Source organism: Blennius ocellaris (assembly GCF_963422515.1).
Source record: "Blennius ocellaris genome assembly, chromosome: 16".
Taxonomy (NCBI): Eukaryota; Metazoa; Chordata; class Actinopteri; order Blenniiformes; family Blenniidae; genus Blennius; species Blennius ocellaris.
Window position 1 is genome coordinate 6,124,684 of NC_137665.1, and position 26,415 is coordinate 6,151,098.

General features: G+C 42.0%; 2 protein-coding genes across 4 annotated transcripts; one reads left to right on the forward strand and one right to left on the reverse strand.

The window, feature by feature from the left end:
* Positions 1-6,803: 6,803 nt before the first annotated feature.
* Positions 6,804-12,895, reverse strand: luc7l3 (LUC7-like 3 pre-mRNA splicing factor). 3 transcript variants are annotated; one of them, XM_080511578.1, is made up of 11 exons: positions 12,705-12,895; positions 12,203-12,269; positions 12,067-12,106; positions 11,378-11,522; positions 11,011-11,088; positions 10,732-10,836; positions 10,442-10,579; positions 9,896-10,305; positions 9,422-9,600; positions 8,624-8,785; positions 6,804-6,975 (listed from the first exon to the last, which is right to left on the reverse strand). In XM_080511578.1, the coding sequence occupies exons 1-11, from the start codon at positions 12,801-12,803 to the stop codon at positions 6,941-6,943; spliced, it is 1,458 nt and encodes a 485-aa protein (XP_080367704.1). In that variant the 5' UTR covers positions 12,804-12,895; the 3' UTR covers positions 6,804-6,940. The 3 variants fall into 3 exon arrangements, with proteins under 3 accessions (XP_080367704.1, XP_080367702.1, XP_080367703.1); XM_080511576.1 differs by having other exon boundaries at positions 10,442-10,603; XM_080511577.1 differs by having other exon boundaries at positions 6,838-6,975; positions 8,571-8,785; positions 10,442-10,603.
* A 1,346-nt stretch (positions 12,896-14,241) lies between these two features.
* ankrd40 (ankyrin repeat domain 40) lies at positions 14,242-20,974 on the forward strand. Its single transcript, XM_080510805.1, has 5 exons — positions 14,242-14,677; positions 16,018-16,166; positions 16,383-17,027; positions 17,604-17,785; positions 18,482-20,974. Exons 1-5 carry the CDS (start codon positions 14,544-14,546, stop codon positions 18,623-18,625), a joined length of 1,254 nt encoding a protein of 417 aa, XP_080366931.1. The 5' UTR covers positions 14,242-14,543; the 3' UTR covers positions 18,626-20,974.
* Positions 20,975-26,415: the final 5,441 nt, after the last annotated feature.

Here is a 26,415-nt window from a genome sequence, read left to right on the forward strand (position 1 = left end):
TTCCATTGCTGAGTGAGCTGCCTAAAGCCCACACAGCCTTCAGCAAGGGATGAGATCCTCATCTCACCCACCCCCAGAGGACAGTCCAAGAGAGCTGGTCCTCTTAAACAGCACATTGAGACTTTTTTCCCCCCTCTGTGTGCTTCCGCAGCCCCACCATATCACTGCACAAATTCTTTGACACAACCACAGCGCTCCCTCCTAAGACTCATTCTTCTCAGCATATAAAGACAGAAAATATGAATGATATAAGATCAGTCTAATACATTTTGTAGGATGTCAGTCATGGTCTCATGCTGTTTTTCTTGTATTCTCCTGCCTTGCTTTATAATGTTACTTCTTTACTTTTCTCTGTGTCCCACTCCTGGTGCTGTCTGGCCCAACTGGGCTGTGTTTCACCTATGTCTTGTTGCCGTCATGTATTTTTTTTCATCCCTTTGTCTCCTTAGGAGTCGCGCACCCTGTTTCAGCCAGTGTTTGTGCTTTTTCCCTGTTCTGTCCCTTTTCTTGTCTTGGTTTTGCTGTTGTTTTTGTGTCAATACAATCCCATCCTGTCTCCGTCTGTTTTTGTGGTCTGTTTTGTAACCTGTGTGAGAAACACTTTAAGTTGGCCTCCCCCCCCCCCCAGTAAACCCTTTATTTGATCAAATCTCCCCCAGTATACGTCCAAATAAAATCCCAGCGTGACCCAGGGCATCTTAATGCAGAAGTCTGTCATTGTTTGTGTGAAGATGATGGAGCGTCCCCGAGACGCCAAAGTCCTTAGTGACCCTCCAGCCTTATTCACAGCCTTTTTCCTGACAAGTTTTCATGGATCTGTGGTGATTGAGTCATTGATATCGGGTGTTACATTAATATAAGGATAAACCAGGCATACTATATGAATCCACTTGTACTCTGAACTATGTGCAGCCGATTCATAGCCGACTCTATTGATTTATAGATTCCCCTAAGAAATTATGGTTGTTTTGTAGGGATGCAGCAATACGAGCACTTATTAGATTAAGCCTAATTTATATTTTATACGTAAACGATATGCCAAGGCTCTGCATTGCTTGCTGCAAAAGCATTACAGTCTACAGTACACATAGATCAGTACCCAATTCTAGTCCCAATTCTACAATGGTGTATCCCTAATTGTTTTGTGGGAAATAAGCTGTATATTTTATCTTGGCGTATCAGAATTCATCTCTTCATTCATTCAGTCTTACTCATCTTAATTTCCTTCCATCTCTGCTCAACTGTAATCCTTTCTCCATTACTTAGAAAATGACTTTGATACTCAGGTAGGATAACTGAAAAAAATCTACCTTCATTCTTGGCTCCAAGTGGCTCATTTAGGTCCAGAACTGCAGATATTATTGAAAAGGAAAGAAAAAAGGAGACACATTAAACATAAAGAAAGTGGAGATCTATAAGAATGGCAAAAATGGGCTTTTACTTGTCGATTCAGAACCCATTCCTGCAGGAGAGCTATCGGCTCAGGATAAAAGACAGACTGTAGCCATGCAGACACTGAGCCAGAATCTGGTCGAGTTCATTTAATGTTAATGAAAAGTTAACTTCTATGGTGCAACCTCATCAGGTTGCACCATAGATTGATCTATGACTGAGAACCTGTGGCATGTCTGGGGAAAAAAAGGATTTATTTTGCTACTATAAAACAGATTATTGGTGCTTCAGCTATGCAAGGATGCTGCAGCAGGCATTAGCTCAAAGCAACTGACAGATGCTTTACAGGAGAGATACTACCACCCCATCCTCGCAAGACTGACAGTTGACATAAGCTGTGAGCGTGTGTTGGAGATTCGATTATTAATCAGACAGTGAACTAACGGCACTGATAAATTCCCCACTCTGCTGTATGTATAATCTACATGCTGCCTTCCCTGTCGACCTTCTCTCGATATAGACTGTGTCTATTTAAAGAGAGGAAAACTAGAAAAAGACGAAGACAATCTATCTCCATTATCCTTTTTTCACACAGGTTATTTAGCATCACATCAGACAGACTCCCCCCACCCACTCAACTCTCTCTTTCTCTCTCTCTCTCTCCCCTTGTTTCCTGCTCTATCACTTTTTCATTTCCCCTGTCTTTTCAGCTCACTATCTTCCTGTTGTTGCTTCCCCTGTTTTTTTTTTTTTCTTTCTTTCTTTTTCCTCTGGCTGCTACTCCCACCCTGGGGAAATACTGCTTTGCTAATGACATGTACGGATTTTGTGTTGCAGAGAGTGGGATGTTAATGTTGCCTGAGAGTAGTTCTGTTTTAACTGAGTTATTCTCATGGTTCCTGCCTGCTGTTGTGAGTGTGCACACAAAAGCACTCACATGTCTGGAGAAATTCTGTATCTGCACCACTGTGGGGCCCACTGAATCTTTATTTAGTTTTTTTATTTTTATTTTAGTTTTTTTTAAAGTTTTGCAGGATAGTCATTCAAAAGTGGGTGCACACTGCCTCCTGCTGTTCAGTTTTGCAAACGACTGCTACTGCAGTTATGAGTTTCAAAGTCACAGCCATCAAATATGGCACTCAGACGCCCCAATTCAGTTCATCATCCCCAACTCCATCATGAATCCGGCTCTTAACCATGCTTATCTGCTGCTGTCTGGTGCCAGTATATCTTCCCAAATGAGAGCTGTACGTGGCTCCCACATCAAGGCCTCCCCATCAATGGAATATTGTTCCATATTTCATCTTCAGTCCCAGAACTTAACAGACCGTCTAAAGACCACCTGCTACTTTGGTGTTCTGGGAGAGGTTAGGGGAACCCTGGGCCAAGAGGCACAGGAGGTCACAGCTGGGCCACCTCACCCTTCACTGCCATGCTTCGTTATGTGTAATTGGCGGGTGCGTTGTTTGAGAGACATCCAAGGATTTATTATTTTTTTTGAACATTTGTGAAACTCTATTGAGGTTATTTAAAATGTACATATGTGATCATCTTAAAACACGTTTCCTTATTATACTCTCTGTTTTCAAAGCAGTTATCAGGACCGTTAGTAAATTGGTCATTTTAAAACAATTGCAATACATGGCAATGAACACAACACAGCAATTGCATTTTCAGCGGTTTGTTTCGATGGTGTAAATCTGCAAGGTGTTAATTGTGCTCATGTGCGTTTAGTAGTTTCTGAACACATTGGTGGTCTTTGTCTCAGTGAAAAGTTTCACCATTCTGGGTTTCTGTTCTCAGGTTGTCTTTTTATTCATTTATTTTTTTTACCAAGGTCTTGGTGATGCTGGCCGCCTTTGATTCAATAAAAACTCCATCCTGAGCTTAACAGATCATGTTTTCCCTTTTATAGTACAAGGGCCGAACATACAACTCCGGCTGTTTGGCATAAATCAAATAAAAATCTGATGTGGTTTTATTGTGTGTGTGTGTTTTTGTTTTAGGCTAAACTAGAACAAATGACCTGGGGCCTTTGGTTTTAGAGGGTTCAAGTCCAGATTGAGTTTTTCTGTGCAGAGATGTCATGTTCTTCCTGTGTGGGTTTTCTACAGGTACTTAGGTTTCCTTCCACAGGATGAAATACGCGATGCCTGATTCTAATTGGTGACATGTCTGAATGTATGTGGAGGGAAGACTGTCAGCGGGCCCGCGGCGCAACCTGCCCTCACCTACACTCAACTGTGTTCGACCACGAGGAATGAAGGTGCGTGGAAAATCACTGGGTTTCACAAGGTGTTGCTCTATTCATAGAAGTCAACCAATCAAGATGATGAACTCTCTCAAGATCCTGCTCCCTTCACCACGGTGGACTGATTATTCTAGATTACTGTGCTGCAATTCTAAGACGTTTGCATACATTGTGAAGGCATTTCTCCAGACATAGTCCTGTTGATTGCTTTCAATTTTGCCTAAAAATATCTTGCTTATATCTAGATGTACTATTGAAGTTACAAGAACATAATTCTACACTGTACTAATACCACCCAGAGCCAGTTTTGCTGTCTGGCCACTATCAAAGCATCCTTACTTCCTTTAATGCTTGACATTATTCATTTGTTGTTGTTGGCTGGTAATTAAACAGAGTATAATTGAATCCTTTGGTGACGCTGAGATTTCTGCTGTTTACTTCTCTTGCTTTCCACGGCGAAATCTGCAGGGTGTGAGTATTACACCCTGGATTTTCACTGACCTGGGGCCAGGGATTCTATTTAAATTAACTGCAACAAACTCCTGCCTCTTTCTCCACAGGCATCTCATGTGTAAAGGTCATTTCCATGGCAGAACAACAAGCCTGAGGGACGGTGTTTGTCAGGGACACGCAATATATGGACAGGAATGAGAAAAAGCAAATTTTTTGCATGAGATTAAGGGTTAGGCTTAGTCTAAATTGGAAACAAAGAAACTGAATTTAATCTGTGAGCTTCTTTTTTTTTTTTAATGCATTTGTTTTTAATGTTTGGAAATGTATGTGAACACAAAATGCAGTTAAATGACTTTAAAACTTCAAAAACTTAATTGTTCTCTTTTCTCACAATGACAGTCATCAAAATCTGCACCTTTGAGAAAAGGATAGACAGACCATGAATAGATGACGGTGAACAATTTTGTCAAATCAAACAATGCACACAAGCTAAATTGTGCAACTGAGTGTAAATATCTCACTTTTTTTTCAGTTCTCTTTGTGGCCCAGCGTCGACTGCCTTTCTAAAAATTGGCTTATGCTTTAATTTTGGTAGGAGATCTGCAGCAGAATCCTTTGTTCATTGAGAGGATCAAACTTCAGGGTGAGCAACAAAACTATTCAATCTTAAACAAACCCGGTCTCAGGCCTCAAGTGTTTTTCATCTGTGGCTGAAAATTACATGAAGCAGCATCGTCTTATTGCATCTCAGACCTGAAACAGAAGGCTTGGATGCATTAGTTTATATTATCTGGCTCCTCGTGGCACCACGGGTTTTGTTTGGTTATTTCATGCTTTCATTAGACTTTCCCACAACCATGCACACAGTGCAATTCTGTGGAACATAGCATGTTAGTTTAATATAACGTTCATATGAAAATCTGAAATAATGAATGCCATTCAACCATATGCTAAATGTTTGTAGAAAGCCAGTTAGCTTTTTTTTTTTTTTAATTAATCCATTACTTAAAGAAATCCAGATACACAATATGTCAAATAGAAGAAATGTATGTGTCATTTTGGTGAGTTGAAAGTTTGACTCATTTTACATAAACGATACAATTGGTTTGTTTCTAATTTTTCAAAACTTGGAATGAGTGCCATTTAAGTCTAGGGTATTAAACACATCTTAGTTTAGGGGTCACGTGCAGCCTAATTTCATCTTGGGTGGGCTCGATTGGTAAAATAGCATCATAATAGCCTTCAAATTTAAAGTTTAATGCTTTTATTCATTGTGTCAGATTATACAAGTCATTAAAATGCCTCTATTTCCAGAAAACCAAACAGCAACTAACAAAAACGACTGTCTCAACATAAAGCCAATCGTAAAGAAACCTTCAGGTGCAAAATAGTGAAATGTTGAAAACACTAGCTGTTGCAGATTTTTACAAACTCAGACAGCATGGCTTTGAGGCTCATGCTACTTTGCTAGCAACGTGGCAACAGGCTTTCAATGCAGCATCACTGATAACTCAGCTTGTGTTGTCTGCTACTTGTAGGAAATTTGCTTTCAACAAACACAAAGTTTAATAAATCTCTTTAAAAGTTTTACAATTTTCTTTGTTTGGCGGGCCACTTTTGGCTTACAGGTCATATGATTGACACCTTTAGAGTTAAAAATGTTCAGCACCAGTTGCTTTTAAGGTCACAAAGTGTAAACTGCTGCAGTGTTTTTGGTCTTTGTTGCTCTCCAAAGCTGCGTGGCGTCAGTCTGCTGGGTTGATGAATGAACTCCACTTCCCCCTGTAGCAGAACAGCCACTGCTGGGTGATGAAGAACTTGCCACAAGCTGCACACTGGGATCCCCCCCCCTAAAAAAAAATAACTTCACCCCTGACACCCCGTTTGTTTTACAGCCAGTGCAAGTGCTCTCTCACAGGGGGGAGGAAACAGGCTCAGTCTCTATTATTTTTGCTCTGGAAGGCAATTTCACAAAATATAAAATATCCTCCACTAAGGAAAAGGGGATTGACTGTTCAATTGGAACATAATACAACTAACTCAGAAATCATGATTAAGCAGCGGTCATTTATTTTTTTATTATTTACAGTGCCTTGCTTTTAAGATATGTATGATGGAGAAATAAAAACAACGATCAAGAGTTTTCACCTTTTATTCATCATGACAACATGGACATTAAAAGCAGGGTGAAATTAAACAAATCTTCAGTCCTCAAAATTAATTTTTTTTTGTGGGATCAAAAATAAAATCAGAATATTTTACAGATACGGGACAAGAGCGACCAATGCGAGCTCTAAGTGGAGGAGAAACGAGATGCTCCCTGTCGGGGTTTCTAACATTGTACATATGCTTTTCACTCACTTTGTGATATAAAAAAAAACAAAAAAGAGAGAAGGTCAGGAAGTGAAGAAGAACCTGACAAATCAATACGAACCACAAGCACTGTTTTTTTTTTTTTTTTTTTTATTATTTCAATATCACTAAATGCCAAGAAACACTGATGATGTGTAAAGATTTGTGGAAAAACTTGAACAAAAACTCAAATAACTTTGCTGCTAGGTTTGGTATTTAAAGTGACGTCCGACTGACATCGAGACCAAAAAGATGGAAGGAAAAAGAAAAAAGAACAAAATCAGATGAACCACAACTACCCTGATCCAGTCAAAAAAGATAGGACAGGAAATGGAACAATGAAATCAATTGAATTTTTTTGTTTGTTTTGTTTTTCCTCTCTCCTCGTGTACTTTAGGTTCGGGTTTATTTAAATAAGCCACTACGCATTTGTGGTTCACCTTGTTTTTAAGCAGCGACGTGTCAGGTTCAGGGTAAGGTTGGGTGTGCTCTTCAGCTTCTTCCTCCACCAGATTGCCCAGCTTCCCCTGTTGAGCAAAAACGGCCACAGAGGACCCCGTTAGCAAAGGTCCCGCAAAAAGTGCTTGCAGCAGCGAGTGCTGCGACACGACCAACAAACGTCTACGTGTCAAACGTGTCCCTCAAAATTAGTCACAGAGGAAAAGTGTGGATCGTAAACAAGAGACACTGGCGATTATGGAGAAGGCTACTAATTTACAAGCTCCAATTGAGGTTTCAAGTCTTCACAGCATTTGGCCTGAATAACCCGATTTTTTCTTTTCTTTTTGGAGTAACACATTGGTTTTCATTGATTTCAGTGAGTAACAATAAGTCTTGCCGATATCCACCATGCCAAAGTGAAAGTGTACTTGACGTGTTACAGCAGCGTATCTGAGCTCCTTTTAAAAGACACAAACATTCTTCACACTCGAGTGCTGACCACCGAACACGTCTAACAATTACAGCTGTTGGCATGAGCATATCAAGCAATTTTTTGTGTGTGTGTGTGCCTAAAAACAAACAAGTGTCTCTCCCATCCTATCAAAGCTTTAACACAATTTCCCCCAAAACAACATTTACAAATTTAACATACAGGAAGCAATTTAAATGTATATGTATATTCAGACAATCAAGCTTTCAACTTCTTTTCCTCATTTTCTGACAGGCAACAGCATTCAGAAATGATGTGGGTAGAGAAAGGAGTACCTGGGGTGAGTACCTGCACAGTTTGACAGTCAGAGTATCCATGATTTTTAATTTGCCCTTTTCTCATGTGGTCTCGCTCACAACACCAACGCTGTGTGAGGTATGGAAGTCAGCTGCAATTCATTCGATAAACCCTACCCCTCCAGTTAGTTAGTTACGTTAGGCCCCACCGGTGCTATAAAACCCCCCCCCACCCCTCCCCACCCCTCCCACTCTCCCCCAAACACACACTTGCAATGCATTATCAGGCACAGTAAGTCAGCTGGACAACAAACCTTTTGCATTTGAGTTAAAAGGAAAAGAAAAAGAAAAGGAAAAGACTAAATGTATTAAATGTGTGTGTTTACATAGAAGCAGGAGAAATCCCCAAGAAATGTACACACATAGTGACTGGACTTCATTCCTGTAAGGAATTTAATATCTCAGCAATTATCATAATTTCCTTATTGACATTGAGAGAGAAAAAAAAAAAAGGCAACAAAAAAAATAAAGGCAAGAAATTTGATTGGATAAGTCCATGTTTGTTTGTTTTGTTCAGCCAGGTTTGTCCACAAAGACAAATATACATCTATAATATAAGGATCAAAAACCGATACAAAACGAGGGGTACCTCCGGGCATGTTTGCTCAGGGCTACACTGGCCTTTCCCTCTTGGCTTTGTGTGAATGTTTTCTACCTTCTTCTCATTCATCGGGCCTAGTCCTTCATCTTCAGTGCATACATTATGATGCACTATTCAAAAACAGGATAAAGATATTTGCTTACAGTACATAGGACAAGATTAGAGGCATTGAACTGAACATAGGAGAGGAAGAGGGAGGTAGGTAGGGAGGGAGGGGGAGGGGAGGGGAGGAGGTGAGGGGGTGGAGGGTTTGGGTTGAGAGCCAGGGGGGAGTGAAGAGGAGGACGCACTTACCTGAGCCTGATCTGAGGTCCTATCAGATCAGTTTTAATTGGACTGAGTGTCACCTTCAGAATGGAGGAGCTCTTGCTGGCCGTTAAGCAGAGGGGAGGAGGCAGCCGCCTCCGTCTGCATCGCTTCCACTTCTGGCGAAGCCTTGATGGCTGCCGCATCGCCGTCAGAGTGCTTGTCTTTCTTCGAGCTGCTCCTCTCCTCTGTCGTCTTACGGTCTGAGAAGAGCATCGGTCGGGTGATCATCACCCATTTGCCAGAAACTGTGGTTGTTATCTACACACACGTCTCCTACTCGAGTAGCATATCGATCCGAATGCGAGACAGACTTTTCCGGAAAATAGTCTTGAAAAATCGTTTCATGTTAAAGGTCAAATATTGAAGCTCCTGCTGTTATGTTGAGCTCTGTATCACAAATGTGCAGGTGCTCATATACAATATATAGGAGGCAGTTTATACAACTGTCGGTAACCAGGAAAAGTTGTACTAACAGTAGTATTCAAAAGGTATTGTACGTAGTTGAAATATTTCTACTCTAGGGAATAACATTCATGGTGGATAAAAAAGAAGAGTTGGTTTGCAAATCTCCAAATATGAGCTTTCTTATGATTCAGTAGTGAAAATCACAAACTCAAATCTGATAAGAAAAAGCTTTTGAGAGGATTCCTATACAGATAAAGCCATGAATGGGGAACCAGGAGGCATTGCTCTTAATTTTATACATTTTTGGCCCTGATGTCTGTTTTGTCAAGTTAGATTTTCACATCGTCACATTAAAAGTGCTGATGGAGTCAAAAAGGGATCAACTCAACTCAGAACAGCAAGCACTCCACCTCCACTCCACAAGATCTCACCTTTGTCTTTGGATGACCGCTCTCTGTCTCTGTCCTTTTCTCTGTCCCTGCTGCGGCTACGGCTGCGATGGCGCTGAGATTTGCGCTCTGAGCTGCGTGATCTCCTCCTGTCCCGGCTGCGGGAGCGGCGTTTTCTATCAGAACGGTCCCGGCTGCGCCTCCTTTCCCGGTCCCGGCTCCTGCCAAAAGAGGAGAGGAGAATAAGTTTGAAGGTAAATTTTGGACTAAATTAACTACAATGTTTTTGCTCTGTGTCCTCATTATGGCAGACCTATTATTGGAAAGGACAATTTTAAAGAAAAAGGTATAATGGGGCCATTAATTATTTGAAATCGCACGGTAATCAGGATGAATTGTACAAAGTTATTTTTTAACACATTGTTGTAAAAGCCAGAATGATCCAAAACTGAAACAATCAGCATTCTCCGATTTCTAGTCCAGTAATTGGTTGCTGTTAGAAGTAACAAGTTGTACCTGCTGCGTTTGCGGTCTCTGTCCTTATCTCTGCTCCTGGACCTCCGGCGATCGCGGGATCTGCTCCGTTTCCTGTCCGACGCTCGGCTGGAGTGGCGGCTGTTGGAGTGGCTCCGCCGTGCCCTCCGGTCCCGGTCTCTGTCCCGGTCCCGGTCACGTTCTCTGTCCCGGTCCCGTTCTCTGTCCCGGTCCCGGTCTCGTTCTCGGTCTCTCTCCCTCTCGCGCTCCCGTTCACGTTCCTTCTCGCGCTCCTTCTCCTTCTCCCGTTCCTTCTCTCGTTCCTTCTCCTTCTCCTCCTCCTCTTTGCGTTTTTTCTCCCGTTCCTCCCTCTCACGCTCGCGGTCTTCTCGGTCTCGCTTGATGGCGGGGGTTTCACCTTGCGGCTCTTCAGAGCGACGGCGCAATTTTTCCTGAGAATTAAAAAAAACAACAATTTAGTTTCAGGCAAAACAAAAAGATGAAATTTTTTTTTGGAGGGACTTCTTCTCTGTAACACCACTTTAAACTGCTGATGAATGTGTTTCAACACACGTGTGATCCTGTTACCTTGAGTTCTTCTACAGTGGATTTGATCTTGGCGTAGCCCATGTGCTGCTTGCCCATCAAGTGGTCATCCACGCGAGACTGTGCGTCACCGACGATGAGGAAGGCCCCGCACACTTCACACACCTCCATCTGCTTCTCCTGGGCAGCAAAACTCTCAATGGTCTACAATTTAAAACATAAAATTGGACACTTCAACAGGAACTGACCCAGACACTTACGGTTTACTCTGAATTTGATCACTAACAATAGCAAGTGGTGCTGATGGGCCAGGGATCTGAGAGGGGACTCACCGAGGGGGTGGAGCTGAGCAGCTCCCGCTCCTCCTTCAGCTGCTCCACCAGCTTCATCATTCCCTGAGCCTCCTCCACTCGACCCTCCGATCCAAGTTCTTCGATCTGAGTGACAGCAGACAACAGATGTTGCAAAGTTCTGCAAGCCTTTCATTTCATGCAATCAAATTTGTTAAAAAAAACAAAAACAAACGAACGCAAAGACACAATCCAGCATGTGGCAGAATCAATATAGCGCATAAACCACACATTCATTTAGAATTTAAATCTGATACAAACCTGTACAACCAAGTCTTCAATCTTATCTGTGAGAACCGTTGACTTTTCCTCATTCTTTCCTGATGGACCAGGGCCTTGCTAAAATAGACAAAAACAGTTTGCTTGTTTAGCATCAACACAGAGCATGTGCAGAGGTGTATTGTGTATTGTTTGCGTAAGAGCAAGAATTAGACTTCATTTTATTTAATGAGTACTACTATCGGTACTCAGTGTCAGCAAGTAGCTAAATGTTAGTACTTGCCCTTTAAAAAAGTGCTATCAGTGCAGCCCTTCTTCTTAAAACTCACACAATGCACAACTGTCTATTAATTCAACCAGATAACACAGAAAGTCAGAGGATACTACACAGAAACCAAAAGACACCAACCCCTGCATTCTGCTGAGCTTGAGACAGTGCAAGGCGGGCGTGTCCTCGACGGATCCGCCGTTCCACCTCTGCCAGGAGGGATTGCAGGTAGCGCAAGAAGTCTCGTTCATAGCCCTCTTTCATGAACCGGGAACTTTTCTCATACCTGGACACAATTGGTCACAAAGAGTGCTTATTATGTGGAAATATGTCACAACTTACACGGAAAGAAACTAGTGAGGTCATGTTGGGATGTTGGCCCGCATAGATGGACTCCATTTTGCCATTGTACTTTTAACTATGCGTTTTCCAATGTTTTACTCTTCCTGACCAGGAACAGAAGGAGCAAACTTCCAGTCACAAGGTTGCCTCCCTAGTTTGTAGGACAGTAAAACTTACTAACAAGAAGTATACTGCACAATATATTGCACATTTATTGTTATAGCAAGAACATGTGCAATGATGCTATGCATGTCAACATATTTGCACGAGGTATATTAGTGGCTGAGGTCACAAACTGAACATTGTGAAGGCAGAAGAGACTCAAGCAAGAAGTAAATTAGGGGCAAGAGAAAAAAAACTCACTGGGTTGGTAGTTTGATGCTTAAGTTATAACCAAAGTGTAGCTGTAGTTACTTATGTTTTAAATGTGGTGTTGGGTGTGAACTGATGCTGGTTGTCACTATTGGCTAAAATAAATCAGAACTTACAGTTTTCTCAGATTCTCATCGTGGATTTTCTCGCAAGGACCTGAAAGATGACGGAAACATTTCAACATCTGCGAATACACCAAAGAGAGTTGACCAATATTACAGGATATATCGTTATTTCCGCATCGCAACTTACCCAGATCTGAGCGAGTGTTTGTGAACAGCTCGGCTGGACAGAAGCCACATAGATAGTATCGACAGACCTGATAAGGAAAGAGGGATTACTTATGGAATCACAGTGAAGATGTCTTAATGGAAAGTCGCTCACGGCTGCGGGAAGGCCATAAACACGAGAATCAAAGTAAGCTGAAGGATCTGAACTAAAGTGACCTGATTAATAGTTTGATTCACAAATAAAGACATTGAGATTAGAAGCTTTATAGAGCCTCATTGTCCCATTAACGTTAGCAAACTACAAGCTAATGCTAATTACGCTAACACGCGTGCTTGGATGACTCTCAAAATGCCCGCCAACACCACCGATTACAGGTTAATCGATGGCAACTACGTGAGTAACTCGTTCACGTATTTTATCTTAACCCTCCTTAGCAGATAAGCTATGTTATGTATCGTACAAGGCTGGAATTCCACGATGCAACTTGCTAACCAGGCTAACGTTAGCCGCTCGGCTAACTTACGCTCTCGTCGTCCCACCGCACGTTGGACCGTTTTTCGTCCGGGGCCAAGTTTCTATCTCGGCCCATCAACTCATCGAGTAACTGGGCTGCGGACAACATGATGCCCAGGACCGTGTAGGCTCTGTGGAGCTCGCTGCGTGTAATCCAGGGGAGCTAGTTTGAAACCATCCACTGCGCCAAAGTGCTTCAGATCAAAATGGCAGACTGTACAACAACGCCCGGTCACAGTCCGCCGGGCTCCAGCCGATCCGACCCGGAAAGACAAGCCGTGTGTGGGGGGGTGGCGGAGTTCAGCGATCATAGATAAAACTCTGGAATTAACTACGTGATTAATTAAGATCTAAATTTAAACCGCTAAGAGAGAGATTCATAATATTTAAATCGTTCATTTTGACATCAGGCTAAACAGTCAAACGTGGCTCAAAAAATTAAGTATAACTGTATAATAATACTTAATTGATCTCTTTAAGGTAATTCCTTTCGAGCATTGTTAAATCACAGTTATCAGATACGGGTTACGACTATCACCCAAAAGTGTTGTTGCATTGGCCGGGAATCGAACCCGGGCCTCCCGCGTGGCAGGCGAGAATTCTACCACTGAACCACCAATGCTTGGGAAAGGTCGCTGAAAATGTCCTATCTAGCATAATCTCACCAAAGTGTTACACATCATCAGCATTCCAGTTTTTATGTATTTGGCTTCCCATCTTACGAAGAATTAGTCTAAAAAATATCTACATACTGCAACTTTGAATGGTTTAGGTCAGTGGTGTTAAACATAAAGCCCGTGGGCCATAACCGGCCCACCAAACGACCAATCAAATTGTAAAAAAAAAAAATGCAAAGAAAGCATTCTTGAAAAAAATATCAGCTGAATCACTAATAATGTAATGTATAAGGTCATCAATATGATCATAATTCATCAATGTTCTATATAACTTCATTCAACTGAGGGATGCAGGGTCCTGGAGCTGATCCCACTGTTGTTTTAATAAATAAACAAATATTTTTGCATTGTATAATCACATCTCCAAATACGACCACATAACTGATGATCATGTTGTTAGTTCTGCACAATCTGCAGTTTACTGTCCTCCAGTGGTCACATCATGGTAATGTTGCTAACATCATGCCAACATGTCGAAAATTATCTCCATCAAATTCAACATGTACAACTTTTTGGTCGTGAAAATCAGCGATAAATCTTTGCCTGAGGGGATGGATTGGAAGAAATTGTTGGAATAACTTTCACAGGTGGGCATGTCTCGTGCAACACGTGTTGATGACATCATTTGAGTTAAATCGGTCACTTTTCACAGGATGGGGACCAAATAAACATACCACACTATTTTTTTTAGGTGAGAATTCGTGTGGACAGTTCAGTGATCGCAGTGGGAGGGGGAGATATTCAGTGGGGAACTAACATTTGCGTTGCCCGCTGTTGTCACATCGAAAGATGCCCCCCCTCCTCTCCTCCTCCCCCCTCCTGCCGACGAGGCGGCTCACTGACGGAGCTCTGACGGATTGAATGTGTGTCCGCGGCGCTGCCAGCGGTACCGTAACGTGAGCCCGATTAAACAAGAGAAATGGAGAAAATCTGAGTTGTCGCTTGGAGGAAGAGGAGGCGGAAGTTACTCACAACTGCGGCGGTTTGTTAGCCGCCACGAGCTAGCACCACGTCAAGCTAGTACGAGGTGAGGTTAGCCGGGGTGGCTAAATGCTAACTGGCTTCAGTGGAGGAAAGAAGCGAAAAAACCGTCAAGTAAACAGAGTTGGCAACTTAATCGGCGAGGCCTTTGCTTATCCTATGGTGTCGCGTCGCTAGTTGCCTGCACCAAAATGTCCACGACTTCGTTGGATAAAGAATTACAGGAGCGACTGAGAGAGGCGTCTGCCATCGGGGATATTGACGAAGTGCGGACGTTAGTGGAGAGTGGGGTGAATGTGAACTCCCAGAACGAGATCAACGGATGGTGAGTGTTTTAACAGACCTTTTCAGATCGCACATTGTAGATTAGACCTTTGATTTCAGAAGTTTTAGCGCTCTTGCTGCAGGCAAGTGCGACGCTGTGTGGGATTAAACTGGCCAGCGTGATCCTATTACAGCAAAGCTCGTTATTCTGCCAATTGTATCTAGATTATGCAGCCACAAATAAAACAAATATAATTTTAACGTCTGATTGTTTTGCTCTTATCAATAGATACATGGGTCCAAATGGGCATCATTCTTATCTCATCTCAGCTAATGATTGTCATGTTCAAGGCTGCTATAGTCAACATTACTGTTTAGGTCTTCCCTTGTTTTTTAATGATACAAACACACACACACACACACACACACACACACACACACACACACACACACACACACAAAACTGTTTAACGTCTTACTTCTACTCGATGTGGTAGCTAAAATGTGACTTTTGAGCATATACCATGCTATAAAAGTGTTCTTATCATTCCGACTAGTTACTGTAAGTCTATGTGAAATCTCCAAAACATAAATAAACCTGAATTTCAATCAGTGAAGTTTATAACATCTCATTACATGTCATCATCTTCTCAAGTGTCTTTAAACTTATGGCAGCAACAATCTGCAATGTGTAGGACCAAAGATGAGATGATGTCTGTCATCCTGGCAAAAAATCTTTGTCCATGTGTAGCAAGGCGGGTTTGCGAGTGGTCGAGGTTGTGTGACCGCAGACGCAGTAAAGCTCCCAGCTCCAGCTTCTCACCATCCACCTTCTTTGATCGCAACACTGTGACGCTATCGTCCCTGTGGTTTACAAAGCGTCTTCTACTCCCTGTCATATTTACCTTAGATTAATAATTTGTCCCATGTGGGGATGGTCACAGACACCTCAGAAGATCCAGGCTATGCCATCCCACTATAGTCTCCAAAAGCTCTGTGGGAAATACCGAGGAGACGGAGATGATGATTCTGCAAACTCTCACCCCTGGTGTCTTTGTGTTAAATTGTGTTTTAATCCATGGGGTAATAATGGGATGATTAGTACTTTCTCCTTTCAATGAGTGAGCCAGCACAGGGACACAGGTAGCATTACTATGACCCTGGCTGTGTCAGCCTGCATTGACAAAGTGTGTTCTGCCTAGTACTAGTCAGTAATGAATAAAACAAGACTTACAATTTCTTCTCCATCCACATAAATGGTAAATTTTTTCAGTGTGACCTTTGCGAGCTAGTATTACACATTTATATCGATTGTTAACAAGTCAATGGCATTCTCCCCTTTTAAAGTTATTGCTGGCATTTCTTGCAGGTTTGTTAAACTCTTTTCTTTAATCCCATCAGGACCTGCCTACATTGGGCATGCAAAAGGAACCATAAGCACATTGTGTCCTACTTACTTGGCTGCGGAGCGGACAAAGAAATCCTGACTGCTAAAGATGAGTTGGCCTCACAGCTTACATCTAAAGCTGAGATCAAGCGACTATTGGGAGGTTTGTCTTTTTATACTATGAGTTTAACAATCGCATACTGTAATTCCAGAATACCCCAAACGCTAATCTGTGTGATGAACGAGTGTAATATTATTTTTAAAATGTTATTAAATCAGTCTTTCAACATTATTGATATAAGTGTATAACGTTGACGCAGACATTTTGGCTAATTTACATTTAACATTGTCTTCTCTGCGATACCTTCTATTGTCACAGTGGAAGTGGAGGAAGTGCCTGAAGTCAAAGACCCCGAGTTGCCAATCATCCCCAACTACCTGTCCAACCCGCCCTTCATGTATTCCAAGATGGACAACAAGTCCGACATCATCCTCACTCCTCACCTTGCACAAAACGGTTCTGGAGAGCTCGCCGACGACACACAGAGCGACTCAACCTCTGGCTCCCCGACGCACGAGCCTCAGAAACAACAGAGTTTGGTCTCTGACACTCCCTCTCCACCCCCTCCCACCCAAAACCACAGCTATGTGCACACTGCGGAGTTCGTTCCCATGGCGGAGCAGAACGGCGTGTCGCCCAGCGTGGCCTCGTCCCACAGTCACTCGGTGGTGAACTGCACGGTGCCCATGGACCTGTCGATGGAGCCACATCTAGTTAACCACGGCGACTACCCGCACGCGGTGGCCCACAACGGCACCATGTGTTCGCCACCGTTGGCGTCAGCAAGTCCAGGCTTGGCTGCGAACGGTGGCAGCCAGGTCCAAGCCCCAGTCGCCAGCACGAACCCAGCTATGAGCAGGCAGCAGTCCATTCCACAGCAGCTCGGCTACGGCCAAGCTGGAGGAGCCATGCCCGCCTTCCAACCTTTCTTCTTCACCAGCACCTTCCCTGTTAACGTGCAAGGTGAGTTCTCTGAACATCAAAAGACAGGAGGGGTAAATCTTGGTCAGAGATCTGTTGACTAAACACAACTCCTGGACGTGCACAGCACTAGTACAGGAGCATTTGATGAATGAGGACCTGCGCTTTGTACATTAATATTTTGCTAATTCAATCAACACAATCAGAATTGTAAATATATGCCATGGATATTTTACAAGTTCCACCCAATGAGCACTTCTTGGCTGAGAGCAGTGACTTGCTCCATTGCATTGAGGTTGCCAGGCAACTGGCAGAGACCTGATCAAGTTACTGCACACGTGGAAATGCCCGCAAGTGTCGGGCTTGATAAAGGCCAGACGGCGCCCACGGCTTTGACACTTCGCATGTGAACATGGGTTACATGTCGAGATGTCATCAATGGGAGTCCAGGCATGACAGCAATCATGACAGAAATGGGTGTGGGGACCACAGATCAGATCATTATGAAGACAAATAAATGAAACGGGCATGTTTAACTGTATAAAGTAAACTTTCAGTCGGAATAAGAGTTTCAAGTATTCGATCGTTTGGTGTCGGTGCTTTGTTCCCTCTTTCTAGAGTTGGTGCTGAAGGTGCGTATCCAAAATCCCAACGCGAGGGAGAACGACTTCATTGAGGTGGAGCTGGACCGCCAGGAGCTCACCTATCGCTCCCTGCTGAGAGTCTGCTGCCGTGAGCTGGACATCAGTGCCGAGCACGTGGAGAAGATCCGCAAGCTGCCGAACACGATGCTGAGAAAGGTACAGAAAAGTGGATTCTCAAAACACATGAATTTATTATGAATTTTCAATAAATGTTTCACATTCCAACGTATTTCAGCAAAACCTTGAAGAGCTTGAGCCGCCACCACCACGTGTTTTCCCACATATCTCTTCTTCTGCGTCATGCAGACGTTAGAATTTGAAATTACCTTGGGGGGGGGGGGTCACCTGTTTTGTTTTATCAACGTGTTTAGCTCTCCACTTTCTCTGCTTTTCAGTCCGACTCACGCATGCGAGTGACATTGTCCCCAACTCTTCACTTAGTTCATTTATGAGTCATAAATCATATCCCGTTGAACTCCTCTGTACACTATCATGTGTTTAAATACACACCGATAGGACATAAGTGAGTGAAAGTTTTAATTAATGGCAGCTTGTAGTGCATGTTTCTCTTTTGAACTAATGTGTAAATTACTTTTTGAATCATTGTTTAGCTGTCACAATAAATAAACATTGATGTATTCAGTCATCAGAGAGTTTAATTAAAAGTAACGGTGATAATTACTTATTTAGACCTTTGTTTCATCCTCAACGTTAGCGGAAATGAAGTGAGAGCATCGATGCGCCTAATATTTCATCTAATTACTGAGTTCTAAAGTGACTCTCTCTCTTGTTTCCTAATGAATGAGGTGATCAGTAGTAGAAGTTGTAAACACGATCCCCTCTGTCTTCCAGGACAAGGACGTGGCTCGGCTGCAGGATTTCCAGGAGCTGGAGGTCGTGCTTGAGAAAGCCGAGGGTCTGTCCCTGTTCTCGGGGGCCGGAGGCCTGACCGACAGACCCTGCTACAACATGAAGGCCTCCCGCCTCACCTACTAGAACCCCCACAAAGCCTGAGATCTCCCTGCTTCTGAGGGGCGTCTGTAGCGATCCTCCAGCAACCATTAACCAGTTGCCCGCCCAGGTCCCTTCTTAGCTTTGTTCGGCTTTGGTGTTTTTTCCCCAAATCCTGAGCGGGATTTATTTTTCCAACTGTAGCTTTTGTCCTCCTCTGGCCCTCCCGCTGCTTCAGTGTACCCAACCGGTTCTAAGTGATTACTGATGCATGGTGTCCTCGATTATGTGCAAAAGTATTTGGGCCTCTTCTCCCTCTCTTTTACCGCGTTCTCTCCCTTCCACCGCACTTTGTGCCGAGGCCCCCGGTGGGACAAGCGGAGGGGGACACTGGCTTGTCTTCCTCAAGGGATGGACTCGAATGGGATTTTGCAATAGCCTTATATGGACACAGTTCAGAGTTCAGTCCTGGCTGTGGACTGCGGTCAGAGGAAAATGGTCTGCGAAGACTTAGAGCGCTGGACTACAGGAGGGATTTACGTAACTCTTACTGACAAGGCAATTTTCGGTCCACAGGACAAGTTGCAGCACAGTGGACTTGCACACAGCAGCCGCCGTACAAAGCGTTCTCACATAATGTGTACACACTTTCATACATGCTGTCGGCAGAAAACCTTAGTGTCTTTCCTGCAGAGGGGATCAGTTATTGGCCTAATTCTTAAGGTGGAAGTGACTCTCACACCAGGCAGGTGACATTAAGGTATCCATGGACTGCTAGTACTTTCAGTGGCTGTCCACATGTAGTATGCTTTAATCTATATCCCCACAAGGATGGACACATTGGAGTAGGAGTATTCAATCTCTACTTATTTAACATTTTCAGTCGTACACTGTGGTAAAGAAATAATCCATTAATTTTTGGATTTTCTTTTTTCTTTTTTTTTTTTTTTGTCTGTTTTATGTGTTCTTTTTGTGTCAGACAGAATTTATATCATTGTAAAGAATAGCGCAGCAACTTGAAGCAAGTTTTATGGACTCGGTGTAACACTAAAGCGATCGACTGTGAAGTGTTCTTAGGTTTTTTTGAGGGGGGGGTTTGAAGGTTTTTGATTTTGACTAATAAAGCAAGCCCATTCCAAGCGACAAAGCTCAAGTCCCAGAAGGAGTCGTGTGGGAGTCTCCCACTTCTGATGTTTGACTAACTCGAGCCCTTTTGCTGCAGATGTTTGGCTTTGATTGGAATCAAAACGAAACACTAATCCAACAACAAAGAAATGACTTCTGAGCAATTTCTGTTCTTTCTTCTTTTTTTTTTTTCCTTTTACAAACTCAAGAGGGAAGAAAGGACTTGATCTTATTTTAATGATTCAGAGCTTCCTTGTATCTTCCAACATGAATATTAATTTCTTTGTTATGCTTTACCACCTCTTTGTGACTAGATGTTTATTAGATTCAAGATACACTTTGGCTAACATCAGTCTAATACTAATCTGTTTCTTTTTTCTTTTTCACTTTTTGTCTGCAACATTTTTTATAGCCTGATCAGAAATGGGAAGTTTATAGAAAACATAACTTGGAACACTAATGGTTAAAATAAACCGTTAAAGTGGGGATGACCGCTGCTCTCCTAGATGACAATATCATTTACGCTGCTTTCATCTGCACATATTATATTCCTTGGATTCTCGAGACGGTCAGCCAACAGTAAACGTATACTTACAATCAAGACTCTTACCCAGTGGTTGCTGTTTACTGTTCAAATGTATACCTGAAGCTCTTACTGTATTTGTATGTTTTTCTGATATATTTTTTATTAATTTGTATACATTTTTAACCAGCTTGGCCTGTTGTGTTTGTGTCAAACAAAAAATAAGTCTACTGTCGCGTTGGGAGTAAGGATGGAGAGTGTGGATGAAGCTAAAGTGCAATGTCGGGAGGGGAAGCAGGAAGGACTACCACGAGTGCTCATCTTTTCCAACTATGTTAAATGCTTTATCAAGTGAAGTCGTGCTACACGTGTTAAAGAGCGTGTTTGAAAGAGTGGGACTAAATGACCCCCCCCCTCCATCGGCCAGTTAGTGCCCAGGGTGAGTGAAAGCAGCATGATTGCAAGTGTCTAGTTTGTTTTAATTTTTATTCTCTTGAATAGGATCTCCTTTGATTCTGTGGAAAGAAGTCGAACGTTTTCTGTCGGGTTGCTTGTTGTTTTATTAGATGCAGAACACAGTTGACCTAACCTATGCATTCAGAGTCTGATATTTTTATATACAGTATGTCTGGTGTACTTGTAGAAATAATCTTAAGCACTGTTTAAAGTTGTGTTTGTTTGTTTTTTTTTTCCTGTTCTGGAGACCTGTATCTGTTCTTTGATAAAAGCATGGTTAAATTACCAAATCTTTACTCTCATTCCTCTCAAACAGACCCGACTGTCCTCAAAGCTGTAAAGCAGAATTGTTCATATCAGCTGACAGCCACTAGAGGGCGCACCAGAGCAGAAGTTGGCTTCTTCATGAACCACATATAAAAGAACGAGACCGTTTGCAATATTAGAAGATTAAGAATAACATTAGTTTGTTCAGGCCTGATTTTAAGATCTTTGTCTCCCAGCTAGAATAATTCCAGTATTTCAGGTGTGTTGTTTCTTCTGTGAGTTCATCCCATTAAAATTGCTCTACGCTCGTAATACTAGGAGGTTCTTTTTAATTTATTCACTATTTTATTGGATTCACCCAATCTGTTTTTTTTTGTGTGTGCAAATGATCCCTTTTATTATATGATCTGCTTCTCTGGCATTCATATTTATCTTTAGGGGGTCAGTCAGTGAAATATAAAGGTGTAGCAGAGTCATTTGGGGGCTGGGAAAGATTTATTTGAAAATGATTTGAATAAACCTCAAAACAATGTCTAAGCTTCTAGTTTTCTAATTCAGCCACATGAGTCATATAAGAAACATTGCTTGGTTTACTATCTGTAAATACAGAAATGTTGATTATTTTATCAAGTGCCAGTGGTCAATCATCACAGACGCACATCTAATCTTGACTCATCCCTGTACACAGCTGCATTAGCATCACTAATCGCACGTGGAAGAGGTTGCTATGCCGACCCCAAAGGAACTGGGACTCAAGTAACTTTGAACTTTGATGAAAAAAAACCCACAATTCTCAACAACAACAAAAATACTCGGTACATTGTAAATATCAGTATTTCAAAAAGCGAATCCATCCAAAACAGATGTACGGGGTATTATATTTTGGTATCAATCTACACATTACCGATATGTACAGATGGAAAGATTGTGGTCCTGGATCAGTTGATGGAGCAGTTTTTCCACTGATCCCAACTTGGTGGTTCAACCTTCCCATCTCACCCAAACCATGTGCCACAATGCCAGCTAATGCTATTGGTGTGAGTGGGACTACAAATGGACAATATAAGTGAAATCAGTTTACCCAGTTGCAAAACTGTACACATGTCCAGTTCTTCCAGTAGACGGACATTCATTGATGGTAACCCATTCATGTAATATACTGTATATATCTGTGTATTAAGGTCAAAGCACGAAATCATAAACATTTATCCCCTGTCTTTATCTAGGGCTGCAGGAGCTGAAAACATCCACAAACTAGCAGCTCAACCACAAACTCAGTCAACATCACATGCGTGTATTTGGACTGGGGAGGAGAAAATCTACACATGCCAGATAAGAGCATGTAAATTCTAAGGCCCAAATACAATCCAGTGACCTTCTGGCAAAGAGAAGATTGGATGCTAGCTGCGAACGAGGAAGGAAAACCACTCCGCCACTATGCAGACCAAAAATAATTCCAGATCGATTCAAGTGTCTGTGCTGACTTTACACTCGTCTGTTTTAAGTTAAATAAGTGTGTATGTAAGCGAGCTACATTTCGGCTGCTCCTTTCTGAACTGCGTGGGTTTCTCCTCCCTGATGCAGTCTGAGCAGTTGGGGGTTAATGTCCCGGCTTATTAACCCACAGTGGGGGATTCAGTCCAGCAGACCTAAAGTTAACAAGTTCACTTCCATAACTGCTTGGCCACCAGTGCCTATAAACCAATTACTAATCTTTGTAGAAACTGGTTGATTAAAAAAAATGTTACCTGCCTATATGAAATAGGAGACGGACACTTTGGATAGTCCGAGATCTGATGGATTTCACACAAAACTACAGTAATGGAAATCCGTTACGACGGTTTCTAAAATTATCTCATATTTGAGAACAGTGTTGTTGCACCATCCAGCTGTGGTTTTGTCTTCGGCCCGTCCGTTCACTTTTGACCTGCATTAGCACAGCAGGCCCGTTTTGTACATTCTGTTATGAACTTAACTATGGAGACACTTTGTTATGTTCCCTTTCAGATTTAAAGAACATAAACAACACCTAAGTTATGGTTTTGTATCTGTGAAATCCTTAACCTCTTCAGCAGGATGAATACAACGGTGTTCATGTGGTGACCAGATGTTCGGACGCTGCAGTCTGGAGAGCACAGATATTGCATAATCCAAACAGAAGACTGAAGAAACGTGTACACGTGTGTCTGCATGGATATCTGCACAGAAACAATAGATGAAGCAATATATGGCTCCCAGAATATATACATCTGGACGTCATCGGTGCATGTATGGCTCCTTGTCTGTCACTCGGCGCGCTGCATCGTGTGTCTAGACTTGGGCTGCGGAATCAGCTTAGAGCCCCGCTGTGGCTGGACGTGTCTCCCTCCTTTGTTCTGGAACGAGACACTCATAATAAGCTTAGTATGAACAGTCATAACACCTTCATTGTTTTGAATCAGCTTTCCAGACCTCGATCATGGGCAAGAGAAGCTGCGGACCTGCATGGCCAGGAACCCCTAAGAGCATTTTAGAAATGGAGGCAGAAGGCGACGTTACCTGCAGGTACATGCGTACAGCCCCTGGTGCAGTTTGTGCCCTTCTCTGACAGGCATTGTGCACAGAGCTAATATATAGAGCTACTTATTTGCAAGGCAAAAAAAAAAAAATGCCTGCATGACACTGTAACACAGAGTTCAATTGTGAACTAAGATGTATGAGTTTATGGAAATCCTTTCAAACCCGGTGATTCATTAAACCTCTTTTATTTGCTTTATTTTTTTTTAATCACAGGTATACATACTGTCAATATAAAAGTAGTCATAAAATCAAAAGCACCATTCAAATTAGTAAAAAAAATTTTTTTTATATATTATAGTTAATTTTTTCGAGTTTCTCAAAGAAAAAAATGTGTTGATGCTGAACACATTTTCTTGATTTTTTTGTTCCCTACATTGTGCTGTTTCAAAATAGATATATTGCTGATTGGTGTACCGGTATGTTGTTTATTTTGCTTATATAATACAAGCCTGTTGCAGCCTATACAAGCCTTTTGAAGTGGCAATATGTTGGTGGAGGGCTTCAGACACGTTACATTATCTTTTGGGGCATGAAAATTGATGCTTTTTTGGGTATAAGCTTATTTCATCTTTTAATATAGCATCAAAAAACATTCACAGCCTATTGCACCTATTGCTGAGAGGTGACAGTGCTAACCACTCCTCCACCGTGTCATTCCACAATGCCTATAGCTCACAAATGACGGCATGATATATTTTCATACGTTCATAGCTCAAAAGCACTGAAACAGAACTTTGGAGTTTTCCCAACAACCTATTAACATCTCTTCTATTAACTGTGAAGTAAATGCAAACCCTCTGGAAAATAAGTGTTCAGTCATAAAAGATGGATTACTTTTCTTGGGCTCATCAGATCTCGGTCTCATCAGGTGTTTGCTGTAAAACCTTCACTTTAACACCACAAAATGTATCCCAGATTATAAAAAGAGACATGACCCCAGAGATGGAAACTGTGTTTACCTCAAGCCAGACGCATCTGGCTTTTTTCTTTATGTATTTTAATATAGCTTGTTTGTAAAACTACTCTATAATGCAAGACTCAATTACTTTCATTGAGCCCAAGGGTATAGTAGGATATCTATTCCCAACTTTGTTTCTCCGGTTCTAAAAGCAGATGATTATTGCATCTTGAGAAAGATGTGAAAACAAAAAAGCATGACAATACTACGATAAAGTGCTCCATCTACGAGCGGTGGGCGAATCTTTTATAAATCAGACTTTATTGTTCTAGTTGTAAAGAACATATTTGTACTAACGATGTTGTGGTCCAGGTGAAACACAATACAAGGCCAGTCCTTTTGCATAATCAGACTTTTTGTATACATTTATGGCAGAGCATTGCACGAGCAGTACAAAACAAAAGTGATACAGAAGTTTAGTTTCCAGACTGAGAGAATGCTAAGAATTAAAAAAAAAAAAACAACAACAAGAAACATCATACAAGTTGCTAAGCTGTTTTGAACTAGGCTAAGGAAAATGGTGAGTGTGCATGGAGAAGGTCAAAGTCAAGGTCTGCTTGCAGACAATGCGTGTGATCAGGGCAGATATAGCGGCTGGAGCGCCCAGCTAGGGGTCCTCATCATGGCTTTATTCAATATGTGACATTCCCTGTAGCCCCTGAGTCGACTATGCTGGGAATGCAGGGTCTCGAGGGGTGAAGATTAGGGGCGGAGGGTGCGAGTGGGTGAGCAGACAGTGAAAACACACCTAAACTGTGTGCATTTAGCAGTATATGGATGTGTATGTTAACCTACAATATATTGCAAAACCATTAGAACTATATGATGAAGTGTGTGTGTGTGTGTGTGTGTGTGTGTGTGTGTGTGTGTGTGTGTGTGTGTGTGTGTGTGTGTGTGTGTGTGTGTGTGTGTGTGTGTGTGTGTGTGTGTGTGTGTGTGTGTGTGTGTGTGTGTGTGTGTGTGTGTGTGCGCTCACAGGCAGCAGACCAGACTGAGATTGTAGGTTTGGCTCAAGGAGCACTGGGCCTCTTTGGACTCAGCAGGGACTCGGCTCAGGAAGCACAGACTCCATACATGCACTCAAACACTTTCAGCCGCTCTCTCAATACACACAACAATGATTTAAACTTGTTCTCTGTATGAACGCAAAACTTTATTAACAATGAAAAACCTACAAGTTTTGCTCCCGTTTCCTTGAAACTGGTTACTTAAAAAAAAGAAAAGAATGCTTGTTGTGTTTGCATTACATCCATGTTTGTTTTGTTTTGAAGAGTCCTCCTCCTCCACACTTCCTGGAAATACCTCTTTGGGGAACAATACAGATATTTTTTTTCAGCATGTTTTCAAGCTGGCTCTACTACTCGTGACTCCTCGCGTGTCAATATTGCAACAGAAGTCAAATGAACCAGAAGTGTTTGAGTTGCTGGCAATAACCAGCAAATCGTTTCATCAGTCTTGAATTAATGAATTTGGCACATTGAGAAAGGGTGGGACATTTTTAGTTATTAATTTTCCGCAAATGCTCATCACTATGAAACTTCATTTACAAATGCATTTCCAATGATTTCTAGTGATTTGTTCACCTGGATAACAGTATGAGATAAAACTAATCATTCATACTTGAACACATAAAAAAGAGAATACTATTTTGAAGGTTGTATTTTTAGCCATAGCTCAGCTTATGTAGTAATACATGTTATATCTGAGTGAGTTCTTGCTTCAATAGCAATTTTTTTAAATATATTTTACTATTAATTAATAAATGTACCATGCAGCTTAAGATTTGAATCCATGTATGTAGGTCAAATACCAGTTTTTGTGAATACATTGAAACAAAACTAAATCTCCAAATAACAATGATCACATGGACTGCACTGAGTTTGGTGCCATCTTCTGGAGTAAATCACTATTTGGTGATTCAGTGTATAGAATCCATCTCCAATCTTT

Coding starts and splice junctions, on each gene's coding strand:
- ankrd40 (XM_080510805.1), top strand. CDS start 14,544: ATGTCCACGACTTCGTTGGATAAAGAATTACAGGAGCGACTGAGAGAG. Junction 16,167..16,382: donor GATCAAGCGACTATTGGGAG/GTTTGTCTTTTT, acceptor CTATTGTCACAG/TGGAAGTGGAGGAAGTGCCT. Junction 17,028..17,603: donor CTTCCCTGTTAACGTGCAAG/GTGAGTTCTCTG, acceptor CCCTCTTTCTAG/AGTTGGTGCTGAAGGTGCGT.
- luc7l3 (XM_080511576.1), bottom strand. CDS start 12,803: ATGTTGTCCGCAGCCCAGTTACTCGATGAGTTGATGGGCCGAGATAGA. Junction 11,523..12,066: donor GATGAGAATCTGAGAAAACT/GTAAGTTCTGAT, acceptor AATTGTGTCCAG/GTATGAGAAAAGTTCCCGGT. Junction 10,306..10,441: donor CCACTGTAGAAGAACTCAAG/GTAACAGGATCA, acceptor TTTAATTCTCAG/GAAAAATTGCGCCGTCGCTC.